This window comes from Oncorhynchus keta, unplaced genomic scaffold, assembly GCF_023373465.1.
Source record: "Oncorhynchus keta strain PuntledgeMale-10-30-2019 unplaced genomic scaffold, Oket_V2 Un_contig_17556_pilon_pilon, whole genome shotgun sequence".
Classification (NCBI taxonomy): Eukaryota; Metazoa; Chordata; class Actinopteri; order Salmoniformes; family Salmonidae; genus Oncorhynchus; species Oncorhynchus keta.
In genome coordinates this window covers 136,627-152,913 of record NW_026280484.1, presented here as the reverse complement: position 1 = coordinate 152,913, position 16,287 = coordinate 136,627, and the positions used below count along the sequence as shown (strand labels likewise).

The 16,287-nt window shown below is 38.4% G+C and overlaps 1 protein-coding gene across 1 annotated transcript; it reads right to left on the bottom strand.

The window, feature by feature from the left end:
* Nucleotides 1-8,940: 8,940 nt before the first annotated feature.
* Nucleotides 8,941-15,228, bottom strand: LOC127919818 (vascular cell adhesion protein 1-like). Its single transcript, XM_052503664.1, has 6 exons — nt 15,022-15,228; nt 13,388-13,556; nt 13,157-13,236; nt 12,711-13,058; nt 12,095-12,352; nt 8,941-9,272 (listed from the first exon to the last, which is right to left on the bottom strand). The coding sequence occupies exons 2-6, from the start codon at nt 13,462-13,464 to the stop codon at nt 9,202-9,204; spliced, it is 834 nt and encodes a 277-aa protein (XP_052359624.1). The 5' UTR covers nt 13,465-13,556; nt 15,022-15,228; the 3' UTR covers nt 8,941-9,201.
* Nucleotides 15,229-16,287: the final 1,059 nt, after the last annotated feature.

Below are 16,287 nucleotides of genomic sequence, written 5' to 3'. Positions count from 1 at the left end.
ACATACAGCAGAGCTGCAGTTCTGCTAATAGCAGTAAGACATACAGCAGAGCTGATATATGATAGTGGATATATATATATATATATATATATATATATATATATATATATATATATATATATATATATATATATATATAGTGGATATATATATATATATATAGGTATATGACAGTGGATATATGTATATATATAGGATATATGATAGTGGATATATATATATAGGATATATGATAGTGGATATATATATATATGGGATATATGATAGTGGATATATGTATATATATATAGGATATATGATAGTGGATATATATATATGGGATATATGACAGTTCGTTCTGTTCTGGTAAGTATGTATGATAGTGGATATATAGATATAGGATATATGATAGTGGATATATAGATATAGGATATATGATAGTGGATATATAGATATAGGTAGTGATAGTGGATATGAATATGAGGTAGTGATGAGTGGGTATATAGATATGGTAGTGATGAGTGGATATATAGATATAGGTAGTGATAGTGGGTATATAGATAGGTAGTGATAGTGGATATATAGATATAGGTAGTGATAGTGGATATATAGATATAGGTAGTGATAGTGGATATATAGATATAGGTAGTGATAGTGGATATATAGATATAGGTAGTGATAGTGGATATATAGATATAGGTAGTGATAGTGGATATATAGATATAGGTAGTGATAGTGGATATATAGATATAGGTAGTGATAGTGGATATATAGATATAGGTAGTGATAGTGGATATAGATATAGGTAGTGATAATTGGATATATAGATATAGGTAGTGATAGTGGATATATATATATATGGGTAGTGATAGTGGATATATAGATATAGGTAGTGATAGTGGATATATAGATGTTAGTGATAGTGGATATATAGATATAGGTAGTGATGATGATTATGATTATAGATATGAGTAGTGATAGTGGATATATAGATATAGGTAGTGATAGTGGATATATAGATATAGGTAGTGATAGTGGATATATATATATATGGGTAGTGATAGTGGATATATAGATATAGGTAGTGATAGTGGATATATAGATATAGGTAGTGATAGTGGATATATAGATATAGGTAGTGATAGTGGATATATAGATATAGGTAGTGATAGTGGATATATAGATATAGGTAGTGATAGTGGATATATAGATATAGGTAGTGATAGTGGATATATAGATATAGGTAGTGATAGTGGATATATAGATATAGGTAGTGATAGTGGATATATAGATATAGGTAGTGATAGTGGATATATAGATATAGGTAGTGATAGTGGATATATAGATATAGGTAGTGATAGTGGATATATAGATATAGGTAGTGATAGTGGATATATAGATATAGGTAGTGATAGTGGATATATAGATATAGGTAGTGATAGTGGATATATAGATATAGGTAGTGATAGTGGATATATAGATATAGGTAGTGATAGTGGATATATAGATTATAGGTAGTGATAGTGGATATATAGATATAGGTAGTGATAGTGGATATATAGATATAGGTAGTGATAGTGGATATATAGATATAGGTAGTGATAGTGGATATATAGATATAGGTAGTGATAGTGGATATATAGATATAGGTAGTGATAGTGGATATATAGATATAGGTAGTGATAGTGGATATATAGATATAGGTAGTGATAGTGGATATATAGATATAGGTAGTGATAGTGGATATATAGATATAGGTAGTGATAGTGGATATATAGATATAGGTAGTGATAGTGGATATATAGATATAGGTAGTGATAGTGGATATATAGATATAGGTAGTGATAGTGGATATATAGATATAGGTAGTGATAGTGGATATATAGATATAGGTAGTGATAGTGGATATATAGATATAGGTAGTGATAGTGGATATATAGATATAGGTAGTGATAGTGGATATATAGATATAGGTAGTGATAGTGGATATATAGATATAGGTAGTGATAGTGGATATATAGATATAGGTAGTGATAGTGGATATATAGATATAGGTAGTGATAGTGGATATATAGATATAGGATAGTATGATAGTGGATATATAGATATAGGATATATGATAGTGGATATATATATATAGGATATATGATAGTGGATATATATATATAGGATATATGATAGTGGATATATATATATAGGTAGTGATAGTGGATATGTTATGGATATATGTAGTGATAGTGGATATATAGATATAGGTAGTGATAGTGGATATATAGATATAGGTAGTGATAGTGGATATATAGATATAGGTAGTGATAGTGGATATATAGATATAGGTAGTGATAGTGGATATATAGATATAGGTAGTGATAGTGGATATATAGATATAGGTAGTGATAGTGGATATATAGATATAGGTAGTGATAGTGGATATATAGATATAGGTAGTGATAGTGGATTATATAGATTATAGGTAGTGATAGTGGATATATAGATATAGGATAGTGATAGTGGATATATAGATATAGGATATATGATAGTGGATATATAGATATAGGTATATGATAGTGGATATATAGATATAGGATATATGATAGTGGATATATATATATGGGATATATGACAGTTCGTTCTGTTCTGGTAAGTATGTATGATAGTGGATATATAGATATAGGATATATGATAGTGGATATATAGATATAGGTAGTGATAGTGGATATATAGATATAGGTAGTGATAGTGGATATATAGATATAGGTAGTGATAGTGGATATATAGATATAGGTAGTGATAGTGGATATATAGATATAGGTAGTGATAGTGGATATATAGATATAGGTAGTGATAGTGGATATATAGATATAGGTAGTGATAGTGGATATATATATATATATAGGTAGTGATAGTGGATATATAGATATAGGTAGTGATAGTGGATATATAGATATAGGTAGTGATAGTGGATATATAGATATAGGTAGTGATAGTGGATATATATATATAGGTAGTGATAGTGGATATATAGATATAGGTAGTGATAGTGGATATATAGATATAGGTAGTGATAGTGGATATATAGATATAGGTAGTGATAGTGGATATATAGATATAGGTAGTGATAGTGGATATATAGATATAGGTAGTGATAGTGGATATATAGATATAGGTAGTGATAGTGGATATATAGATATAGGTAGTGATAGTGGATATATAGATATAGGTAGTGATAGTGGATATATAGATATAGGTAGTGATAGTGGATATATAGATATAGGTAGTGATAGTGGATATATAGATATAGGTAGTGATAGTGGATATATAGATATAGGTAGTGATAGTGGATATATAGATATAGGTAGTGATAGTGGATATATAGATATAGGTAGTGATAGTGGATATATAGATATAGGTAGTGATAGTGGATATATAGATATAGGTAGTGATAGTGGATATATAGATATAGGTAGTGATAGAGGACTAACACAGTCAGCAACAGAGGACTAACACATAGTCAGCAACACAGGACTAACACAGTAGCAATACAGGACTATAGATATCAGGTAGTGATAGTGGATATAACACAGTCAGCAACATATAGAGGAGTGATAACACAGTCATATATATATATAAGTACATAGTCATCAACACAGGACTATAGGTAGTGATAGTGGATATACAGTCAGCATACAGGTAGTGATAGTGGATATATAGATATAGGTCAGGGTAATAGTGGATATATAGATATAGGTAGTGATAGTGGATATATAGATATAGGTAGTGATAGTGGATATATAGATATAGGTAGTGATAGTGGATATAGGACTAACACAGTCAGATATAGGTACAGGATATAAGATATCAGCAACACAGGACTATATATATATGTCAGTGATAGTGGATATATAGATATAGGTAGTGATACAGGATATAACATATAGCAACATACAGGATATATAGATATAGGTAGTGATACTGGATATATACATATACAGTCAGCAAGATAGTGACTATAGATATAGTAGCAACAGTGGACTAAGATACAGTGATAGCAACACAGGACTAACACAGTCAGCAACACTGGACTAACACATAGGTAGTGTCATATAGACAAGGCACAGGACTAACACAGTCATATAACATAGGACTAACACAGTCAGCATATAGAGTGACTAACACAGTCAGCATATACAGGACTAACACAGTATAGGTAGTGATAGGACTAACACAGTCAGCAATAGTGGATATATAGACAGTAGTGATAGTGGACTAACACAGTCAGTGACACAGGATATAAGACAGGTAGTGACACAGAATAGATATAGGTAGTGATAGTCAGCAACACAGGACTATAGGTAGTCATATAGCAAGTGATAGGACTATACATAGATATAGGTAGGATAGTGGATATATCAGCAACATAGGCAGGATAGTATATATATATACAGGCAGTGATAGTGATATACAGGATATAGGTAGTGAGTCAGCAAGGTAGTGATAGTGGATATATAGCATACAGTTGACTTAACTGTTACAGTGGATTTCTTGTCACTGTTCCTCATCTATAGTCAGTGACACACACACACACAGGACTAACACACCAGTCAGCAACACAGAACTATACAGTCAGCACACACACACACACAACACAGTCAGCAACACAGGACTAGTGATACAGTCAGCATACATACATATAGGTAGTCAGCAACACAGGACTACACACAGTCAGCAACACAGGACAGTGAACACAGGATGTAGATCAGCAACACAGGACAACACAGTCACACAGAGACACAGTCACACACTCAGAGACACACACACACAGACACACACACAGGTGTGTGTTACACACACACACACACACACAGCAGACACACACAGAGTGTTACACAGCAGACACACACACACACAGCAGAGTGTGTGTACAGACACACACACAGAGACACACACACACAGACGCACACACACAGGACACACACACACAGGACACACACACACACACAGCACAGTGTGTGTTACAGCACACACACACACACACACACACACACACACACAGACACACACACACACTCAGAGACACACACACAGACGCACACACTGTGTTACACACACACAGTTACACACACACAGACGCACACACACACACACACACACACACACACACACACACACACACAGCAGACACACACACACACAGCAGAGTGAGTGTTACACACACAGAGAGACACACACACAGACACACACACACACACACACAGAGACACACACAGACACACACACACACACACACACACACACACACACCACACACACACAGAGACACACACACAGACACACACACACACACACAGAGTTACACACACAGACGCACACACACTCACAGTTCTGCTGTTACATCCGGTGAACTCTGCCCTCAGAGTGTGTTTCCCTCAGAGTCTCCCCCAGTTAAGACCGAGCCTATGAACAACAGCAGATGACTAACACAGTCAGCAACACAGTCAGCAACACAGGACTAACACAGTCAGCAACACAGGACTAACACAGTCAGCAACACAGGACTAACAGTCAGCAACACTGGGACTAACACAGTCAGCAACACAGGACTACCAAAGTCAGCAACACAGGACTAACACAGTCAGCAACACAGTCATCAACACAGGACTGATGTGTCAGCAACACAGTCAGCAACACAGGACTAACACAGTCAGCTAACACAGTCAGCAACACAGGACTAACACAGTCAGCAACACAGTCAGCAACACAGGACTAACACAGTCAGCAACACAGGACTAACACAGCCAGGAACACAGTCAGCAACACAGGACTAACACAGTCAGCAACACAGAGTTTCACAGTCTGCAATACAGTCATCCTCTTCCTCTCATTACAGACACAGAGTTTGTTACAGCTGTTTACAGGTCGGAGATGTTTCTGTCCCTCTCATTACAGACACAGAGTTTCAGCTGTTAAAGATAGTGGTATCTTCTCCTCTGCAGCAAGGACCATTCTTATCTGTTAGAAATGAAATCATCTACAGCAGAGTGTGTGTGTTAATTTGTTAGTGACAATGTCTGTTACAGCAATTAATTTACAGCAGAGTAATGTGTTACAGCAGTGTGTTACAGCAGGAGTGTGTTTACAGCAGAGTGTGTGTGTTACAGCAGAGTGTGTGTTACAGCAGAGTGTGTGTTACAGCAGAGTGTGTGTGTTACACAGCAGAGTGTGTGTTTACAGCAGAGTAATGTGTTACAGCAGAGTGTTTGTTACAGCAGAGTGTACACAGCAGTGTGTGTTACAGTGATGTAATGTGTTACATACAGCAGAGTGTGTGTTACAGCAGTGTGTGTGTTACAGACAGAGTGTGTGTGTTAATAATAGCAGAATGTTGTTTTGTACATTTTCAGCAGAGTGCTTTTACAGCAGACAGTGTGTGTGTGTACAATAAATGGTTCCGTGTTCATGTATTACATGCGCCATGTAATGGCTACAGAAGGACCTACAGCAGAGTGTGTGTTACAGCAGAATGTGTGTTATGGCAGTGATGTGTTGGTAAAAACCCCCATTTCAGCAGAATGTGTGTTACAGTGATGTCTGGTGAGACCAGTCCCAAAAGCAGAGTGTTTGTTACAGTGATGTACTAACCCATACACATGGTTATACACTGGACATCATCGGTTTCCCAAGGCCCCAGTGTTTTAGGTCAGCAGATGTCTGTCTAAAAAAGATAAATCTTCAGCAGAGTGTGTTACGTCTGGTAAGGCCCCGAGTTACAGACAGTTAATGACAATTAATTTGTTACAGTGATGATCAATTGGAACAGAGTTGTTAATTTACAGACAGTGATGTGACAATTAATTTGTTACAGACAATTAATAAGAACCAGACAATTAATTTGTTACAGACATGTGTTACAGTTACATCTGGTACAACATTTGTTACAGACAATTAATAAAATGTTTTAATTTGTTTTTTAGCACAGGCCCCCATAACAAAAGTTAAGAATAAATGGTTCTATTTAATGTTAATCAGTCAAAATTTCCTTACAAAGCAGAGTGTGTGACAGTGATGTCTGGTAAGGCCCCCATCAGAGTGTGTGTTAAGTGATGTCTGGTAAAGCAGAGTGTGTGTTACAGTGATGCCTGGTACAACAGAGTGTAACATGTCTGGTAAGGCCCCCATCGAGTGTACAAGTGTTAAACAGTGATGTCTGTAGGCCCCCAGTAAAGTGATGTCCCATTGCCCCCACAGCACTAGTGCAGTGACAACATCCTCACCAAAGCAGAGTGTAAGTGATGTCTGGTAAGGCCCCCAGAGAGTGTCAAAGTGATGTCTGGTAAGGCCCCATGCTATTGACAGCAGAGTATGTGCAGAACAACATCCCCACCAATGGCTGTAAGCCAGAGTGTGTGTTCATGTGTAATGGCTAGAATGGCTGCAATGGGATCAATGGAACACGTTGTTTTACCCGGTGAATCGATAAGAACTCTTAACTTCATCACCTACATCACAACATCATGTAAAATGTTTCACAGAATCGACAAAAGTTATCATTTAATACAGTCATTTACAAATTAGACGCTCTGAAATGAAAGCAGCTGCCTAGAACATTCGGATTAGAATAATATACAACGTCTGATCTGGCAAACAATCTGATTGGTAGAGTCAAAGATGTCCTGCTATTGACACACTAGTGCAGAACAACATCCTCACCAAACAATGTAATATGATTAGTAGAGTCAAAGATGTCCCTGCTATTGACACACTAGTGCAGAACAACATCCTCACCAAACAATGTAATATGATTAGTAGAGTCAAAGATGTCCTGCTATTGACACACTGAGTGCAGAACAACATCCTCACCAAACAATGTAATATGATTAGTTGAGTCAAAGATGTCCTGCTATTGACACACTAGTGCAGAACAACATCCTCACCAAACAATGTAATATGATTAGTTGAGAAAGATGTCCTGCTATTGACACTAGTGCTCCTCACCAAACAATGTAATATGATTAGTTGAGTCAAAGATGTCCTGCTATTGACACACTAGTGCTGAACAACATCCCCACCAAACAATGTTTATATGATTAATCTAGAGTCAAAGATGCCCTGCTATTGACACACTAGTGCTGAACAACATCCCCACCAAACAATGTAATATGATTAGTAGAGTCAAAGATGTCCTGCTATTGACACACTAGTGCTGAACAACATCCCCACAAACAATGTAACATGATTAGTTGAATCTAGAGTCAAAGATGTCCTGCTATTGACACTAGTGCAGAACAACATCCCCACCAAACAATGTAATATGTTTTAGTAGATGTAATCTAGAGTCAAAGATGCCCTGCTATTGACACACTAGTGCTGAACAACATCCCCACCAAACAATGTTTAGTAGATGTAATCTAGAGTCAAAGATGCCCTGCTATTGACACACTAGTGCAGAACAACATCCTCACCAAACAATGTAACATGTTTAGTAGATGTAATCTAGAGTCAAAGATGCCTGCTATTGACACACTAGTGCAGAACAACATCCCCACCTGGAACAAGGTCATTTGTATATTATTAACAAAAGTCTAGTTTCATTGTATGTTATCTGACACCATAACTTAATAAGGAAATGTGAAATGAAGTATTATGTGTCATAGCTGACTAAGATCACGAATGGTCAGAGATAGTGAAATAAAACGCAGTCAATAACACTGTAAAATGAATTAAATCCATGATATATATACACATATAGAAACCATGGAATAGTAGGTGTAAATGAATTAAATCCATGATATATATACACATATAGAAACCATGGAATAGTAGGTGTAAAATGAATTAAATCCATGATATATATATATATATATATATAGAAACCATGGAAACCATGGAATAGTAGGTGTGTCCTACTATTGGCACAGCATAATAGTTGATGTCTTCACTGTTATTCTACAATGTAGAAAATAGTACGAATAAAGACAAACCCTTTAATGTGTAGGTGGATCCAAACTGTTGATTTAAGGCAAAATCATAAAGTTACAAGGTAATATTATCAAAGTATTGTTGTCATGGTTATCAATCAATCAATCAATATATATATTTTTTTAAATTAATCAATAGTTAGCAGAAAGTGGACAGACAGCCACCAATCACAGTGGGAGGATTTTGAAGAAGAAAAAAAAATAAAAGCACATGTATTCAGCCAATCAGTGGGTTCAGGAAGTGGTCTTAAAGCCAATGAATGAGTTGGAGGAGCAGCACAACCACCAAGGCACTTCCAGCAGTCTGACAGGAAGCTCCTGAGGAGGGAACAGATGTTTAGGCTGCGTTTACACAGGCAACACAATTCTGATCATTTCACAATAATTTTATTTTATAATAATAATATTATTTGGCATGTCTGATATACATCTGAATTTTTTTCCCAATATGTAAACAGCTCGAAAAACGACATGAGTTTATCTTTTGATTTAATTAAACTACATTCATATGTGGATCTCAATCCTGATACAATTCCCATACTCCATATACAAGGATGCTCAGATTCATTTATTTTTACACTGAAGTGGTTTTGCATATGACCTACCGTTACCAAGACTACCACCCCAAAGTTTAACGGAACAGAGAGAGGGAAATGAGCATTGCATCCTTCCTCTGCTCCAAGATGGCATAGCAGTTTAAATGTCTTTTGTCCTTGTCCGTATATATATATGTATATATTTACAACCTTCTTCGCATACCTTTTTATATATATTTTTATTTTCTATAAACTCATCTTCAAAACACTCTCCTGAATAGTCATGATTACAAAGTTGACCTGCTCTATGTTAGCAGTATATGGGGGACATCGTATAGTCATGATTACAAAGTTGACCTGCTCTATGTTAGCAGTATATGGGGGGGACACATCGTATAGTCGCTGATTACAGAGTTGACCTGCTCTATGTTAGCAGTATATGGGGGGCACATCGTATAGTCATGATTACAGAGTTGACCTGCTCTATGTTAGCAGTATATGGGGGGACACATCGAATAGTCATGATTACAGAGTTGACCTGCTCTATGTTAGCAGTATATATGGGGGGGCACATCGTATAGTCATGATTACAGAGTTGACCTGCTCTATGTCAGCAGTATATGGGGGGACATCGTATAGTCATGATTACAGAGTTGACCTGCTCTATGTTAGCAGTATATGGGGGGACACATCGTATAGTCATGATTACAGAGTTGACCTGCTCTATGTGTAGCAGTATATGGGGGCACATCGTATAGTCATGATTACAGAGAGTTGACCTGCTCTATGTTAGCAGTATATATAGAGGGGGACACACATCGTATAGTCATGATTACAGAGTTGACCTGCTCTATGTTAGCAGTATATATGGGGGGACACACATCGTATAGTCATGATTACAGAGTTGACCTGCTCTATGTTAGCAGTATATGGGGGACATCGAATAGTCATGATTACAAAGTTGACCTGCTCTATGTTAGCAGTATATGGGGGGCACATCGTATAGTCATGATTACAGAGTTGACCTGCTCTATGTTGGCAGTATATGGGGGGGACACATCGTATAGTCATGATTACAGAGTTGACCTGCTCCATGTCAGCAGTATATGGGGGGGACACATCGAATAGTCATGATTACAAAAGTTGACCTGCTCTATGTTAGCAGTATATGGGGGGACATCGTATAGTCATGATTACAGAGTTGACCTGCTCTATGTTAGCAGTATATGGGGGGGGACATCGAATAGTCATGAGGTCAGAGTTGACCTTCTCTATGTTAGCAGTATATGGGGGGGGACATCGTATAGTCATGATTACAGAGTTGACCTGCTCTATGTTAGCAGTATATGGGGGACACATTGAATAGTCATGATTACAGAGTTGACCTGCTCTATGTTAGCAGTATATGGGGGACACATCGTATAGTCATGATTACAGAGTTGACCTGCTCTATGTTAGCAGTATATGGGGGGGACATCGTATAGTCATGATTAGAGTTGACCTGCTCTATGTTAGCAGTATATGGGGGGGACACATCGAATAGTCATGAGGTCAGAGTTGACCTTCTCTATGTTAGCAGTATATGGGGGGGGCACATCGTATAGTCATGATTGCAGAGTTGACCTGCTCTATATTAGCAGTATATGGGGAAGGACATTGAATAGTCATGATTGCAGAGTTGACCTGCTCTATGTTAGCAGTATATGGGGGACATCGTATAGTCATGATCTGTGTCAGGTTTCAAATAACATAAACACACCTGGAATGTCAACATCACAGTGCTTTGTGTTGAGTAAAATACCAGTGATTATGTGAAAGGTCATGTCATTAGGTCATTAGGCTTGTCATGACAAGGAGAGCATGGTCACAGAGGTAATAGAGCATGGTCACAGAGGTAATAGGGGCTTGTCATTACAAGGAGAGGCGCGGTCACAGAGGTAATAGGAGGCTTGTCATTACAAGGAGAGCATGGTCACAGAGAGGTAATAGGAGAGCTTGTCATTACAAGGAGAGCATGGTCACAGGAAATTAATAGGAAGCTTGTGACAAGGAGAGCATGGTCACAGAGGTAATAGGAGGGCTTGTCATGACAAGGAGAGCATGGTCACAGAGGTAATAGGAGGGCTTGTCATGACAAGGAGAGCATGGTCACAGAGGTAATAGGAGGGCTTGTCATGACAAGGAGAGCATGGTCACAGAGGTAATAGGAGGGCTTGTCATGACAAGGAGAGCATGGTCACAGAGGTAATAGGAGGGCTTGTCATTACAAGGAGAGCATGGTCACAGAGGTAATAGGAGAGCTTGTCATTACAAGGAGAGCGCGGTCACAGAGGTAATAGGAGAGCTTGTCATGACAAGGAGAGTGCGGTCACTGAGGTTTTTCATTATACCATGTGTGAATTCTATTGTTTCATTTTTAATATATATATTTTTCCAAAACAGGACCTTCTCGACAGACCAAGACCGATGGACGACCGAATCTATCAACCTACCAACCAACCAACCAAACTATCATCCAACTAACCTAACAACCAATCAATCTTCCAACTTACCAACCATCCAACCAATCTTTCAACAAACCTACCAATCATCCATCCATCTCACCTGTGACCTCCACGTTAACAGTACAGGTGCTGTTTCCCAGGGTGTTGATGGCGATGCAGGTGTAATCTCCAGAGTGAGACTTGGCCATGTTGGTGATGGTCACTACGGATCTCTCTTCCATGGGGTTGGGGTCGGCTTGGGGGAGCAACCAATCGTACGAGGGGGCAGGGTTACCTTTTGCACTACAGTTAAGTGATAGGGTGTCGCCCTCCGTGATGCTCATGGAGAAACATCCAGGACTAGTGATCTGAGGCTTGTCTGGGGGGTGAAGAGATGAGAAACAAGTTGATTAATGAAAGATAAAGTTAGATGAGAAACAAGTTGATTAATGAGAGATAAAGAGAGAGAGAGAAACAAGTTGATTAATGAGAGATAAAGAGAGATGAGAAACAAGTTGATTAATGAGAGATAAAGAGAGATGAGAAACAAGTTGATTAATGAGAGATAAAGAGAGATGAGAAACAAGTTGATTAATGAGAGATAAAGAGAGATGAGAAACAAGTTGATTCATGAGAGAAAATGAAGTGAAAACAACATCTGTCAACGTCATGACTCGTCTGGTGTCTAACTAACTGTTGTACTAAATGTGTGAAGACAGAGAACCAGAAGGACTCACAGTGCACGTTGATGTTGAGGCGGTTTGAGTCCATTACAGGAGGAGGTTGGGGTCCCTCTGGTCCCAGATCCAACATGGCTGAACACAACAACTGGGCCCCGTCATCATCTCTACCAGGGGTGAAGTCCAGGGTGAAGGTCCCATTCTGTGGTGTCTTGATGTTGTCCTTGGATTTATGTTGTGTGTCTAATTCTGTCTGTTCACCAGTGGCACTGACTTTGTAGAAGGACACCGTGAGTCTCCCAATAGGAGCGATGTTCTGGACAAGACACTGTAGCAGGTACTGATCCCCCTCAACCATCGGATCAGGGTACTTCCTGTAGCTGATGGAGACACGGTCTGGAAGCTCTGTGGAGGAATGGAAACACACAGTGATTAACAGTGCAGAGCCATACTAATAATACATTCAGAAACACCAGAGAAGATAAGAGAGAGATGTCACTCACTATAAACTGTGATGTCCAGCTGTTTCTGACACTGGCCTCCTTCTGTGAAGCATGTAGGTTTGATCTTCCAGTCAGTCACACTGTCAAATCAAATGGAATATTTAAAGTGCATTTAAAATAAATCTAAAATAGAAGCCAGAACTGTCTAAAACAGTAAAACCATTCATTAAAGGCTTTTCTAACACGTTTTTAACAAGTTTTAAAAGTCTCAGCTGTGTCTGCCTCTCTTACCTGTCCACCCTCCAGCGTAGGAACTTCACCTTGTTGTCTGTTAGACCAACTCCTCCCTGGGTGGCTTCCCAGCCCATCTCTACAGGGGTATCTGAGCTGCAGTTAGAGGAGGCTGGGTCTCCATGCTTCACCACCAGCCTGGCAGGACTGACCACCAGGCACTCAGCATCTGGAAGACCAAGGTCAAGTGAAAACGTTATTGTTCTGTTATTGTTGATTTTATTGTTCAAACCAAACAGGACAATATTATTGTATAACGTTTATCTATCTGTATGTTAATCAAATACATGTTACACTCCATAACCCAGAAGTTGCCACACACACACACACACACGCGAAGAACAACACACATACCGCACACACTAGTGATGCACGTGTTAACTCATTAAATTGTGTGGCTGAAGAGCGGGTTGAGTGGGTTGAAAAAGGAGGAAGTACAGCTTCAATAAATCTATAAATGTATAAATCTTGTTCACTTTATACAGGCTAAATTGAGGTTTTTCTTTCATTATTTTAGGCTATCTGGAACTGCAGCCTTCTGTTCAGATGTATTACATGGAAACGGAAATCTGTTGGTAGGTCTATGACTTCTCATACAGCCATAATATGAACTCTTGCAGAACATGTCTTGCAGTAAAATGATACACCAAATGTTGACAGAATGTTCGACTTGGAAACAGGAGCGGAGAAATATGAATTCTTTATTTCTGCCTACTTGAGAGAATACAAAGCTCCGTTAGATACCATCTGTAGAGGTGCCCTCTTCATCATTAAACATCATTAAAACCTGATAGTATTTCAACCACATAAAAGCCGAACTGCAATCTCATCAGAAACATATTGGGTTTCATTTTCACAGATTTATTTCTCCTTTACAACCGCTCAAACTGATGTCATTTGGACATTTTGCACAGAAAATCTTTTCCGTTTTTATTTTTGTTTCGTCATTGTATTTTCTCGCCGGTCCCTAAACATCTTCGCTCTGCGAAAGATAACAGCGGGAACTTTACGGATGTCAACTAGATTGATAGCGTTCATTCTATCGATCTATTACATTATTATGTTGATCAAGGGTTTATGTAGTATTCTAGGTCAACATAGAATGACAAAAGAGAAGCTACATGCATCTAATTATAGAATAGTCGACTAACAAATAGCCAAAATGTAGGAAATTATCATTTATATCTAAATCAGGTTTATTAAAAAAATGCTCCCCCTGTCAAAAAAAAATCGTTCCGCTCTCTTTGACTTTAGCCTATTGCATATGTTCTATATTTGCGGGTTAGGGTTGGGTGCGGACCTCAGATTTTCACTTTATCACATCTAGTCGGGTTGTTGTGGATGGGTTATTAGCAATTCCGGGAGGGTGAACAAACAGCTGACCTGAGCACCACAAACACTTACACACACATGGAATTTAGTACGTCATTGAACCATGGCAGGAGGGAGGATGTATTCCTAAAGAATTCAACCATTCACTGTCAGTCATTAGTTATCTAAAATACTTTAAATCAAATGCACAGTATCAACATTTATTTAAGGAAACAAAACAGAAAAAAATACCTAAACTATTAAACTCAACTTAATTCCGCACTCGTCACAGAGTTGTGGAATTAGACAGAAGTCTAACTTACCGGTGAAGTCACAATACAGAGACAATGATGAAATAAGTAGACCAATTAAAATCGCAATTTTCCATCGAACTAACAACGAACGTCCCTCCGCGAAGTCTTCCGCTTTTCTGTTCGACGAGCTGAAGAAGAAATGCGCTCGTTCTGCTTTGCAGAAGACCGTTGAAAGTGAAAGTATTCTAGACTGGAAAACGCCCCAACGACCCCTCCTCTTCCTCCTCTCTCTCTCTCTCTCTGAGTCTTCTATTATCTACAGCAGTGGTATTCATAGTCGGGGTCACGAACTCGAGGGAGAACTGCAGTGCACTCGCCCAAAGCATAAATAAGAGTATAGATTAGTGTATGGGACAATAGGAGAGGATAGAGGGCAGGGGTGGAGAGGAAGAGGGCAGGGGTGGAGAGGAAGAGGGCAGGGGTGGAGAGGAAGAGGGTAGAGGCAGCAGGGCAGATATATCAACCAGTCAACCAACACCTGCATTGTCACACACATCATTCTATCACTGACACTGGTGTCCAATCTATATATATATATATATGTGTGTGTGTGTGTGTGTGTGTGTGTGTGTGTGTGTGTGTGTGTGTGTGTGTGTGAGAATTAAGGTCAGTAGTCTATAAGGGAGTGTTGTTTAGGTTAGAGGTGTCTCTTTCACCAAACAGTAACAGTGACCCAGATCAGGTCAGTAGTCTATAATATAGTGTTGTTTAGGTTAAGGGTGTCTCTTTCACCAAACAGTAACAATAACAGTGACCCAGATCAGGTCAGTAGTCTATAATATAGTGTTGTTTAGGTTAGAGGTGTCTCTTTCACCAAACAGTAACAGTAACAGTGACCCAGATCAGGTCAGTAGTCTATAATATAGTGTTGTTTAAGGTTAGGGTGTCTCTTTCACCAAACAGTAACAGTAACAGTGACCAGATCAGGTCAGTAGTCTATAATGGGGTGTTATTTGAGGTTAGGGGTGTCTCTTTCACCAAACAGTAGCAGTAACAGTGACCCAGATCATGTCAGTAGTCTATAATGGGGTGTTGTTTTAGGTTAGAGGTGTCTCTTCCATCAAACAGTAACAGTAACAGTGACCCAGATCATAGTCTATAATATAGTGTTGTTTACTCTTTTCATCAAACAGTAACAGTGACTCAGATCAGGTCAGTAGTCTATAATATAGTGTTGTTTAGGTTAGAGGTGTCTCTTCCATCAAACAGTAACAGTAACAGTGTTAGTCTTAATATAGTGTTGTTTAGGTTAGAGTGTCTCTTTCATCAAACAGT

Bases quoted from the DNA above. Each gene is read 5' to 3' on its own strand.
- LOC127919818 (XM_052503664.1), bottom strand. From the start codon at position 13,464: ATGGGCTGGGAAGCCACCCAGGGAGGAGTTGGTCTAACAGACAACAAG. The intron at 13,237-13,387 runs GTAAGAGAGGCA...TTGATTTGACAG, and splicing joins CTACGCTGGAGGGTGGACAG to TGTGACTGACTGGAAGATCA. The intron at 12,353-12,710 runs GTGAGTCCTTCT...TTCACCCCCCAG, and splicing joins CCTCAACATCAACGTGCACT to ACAAGCCTCAGATCACTAGT.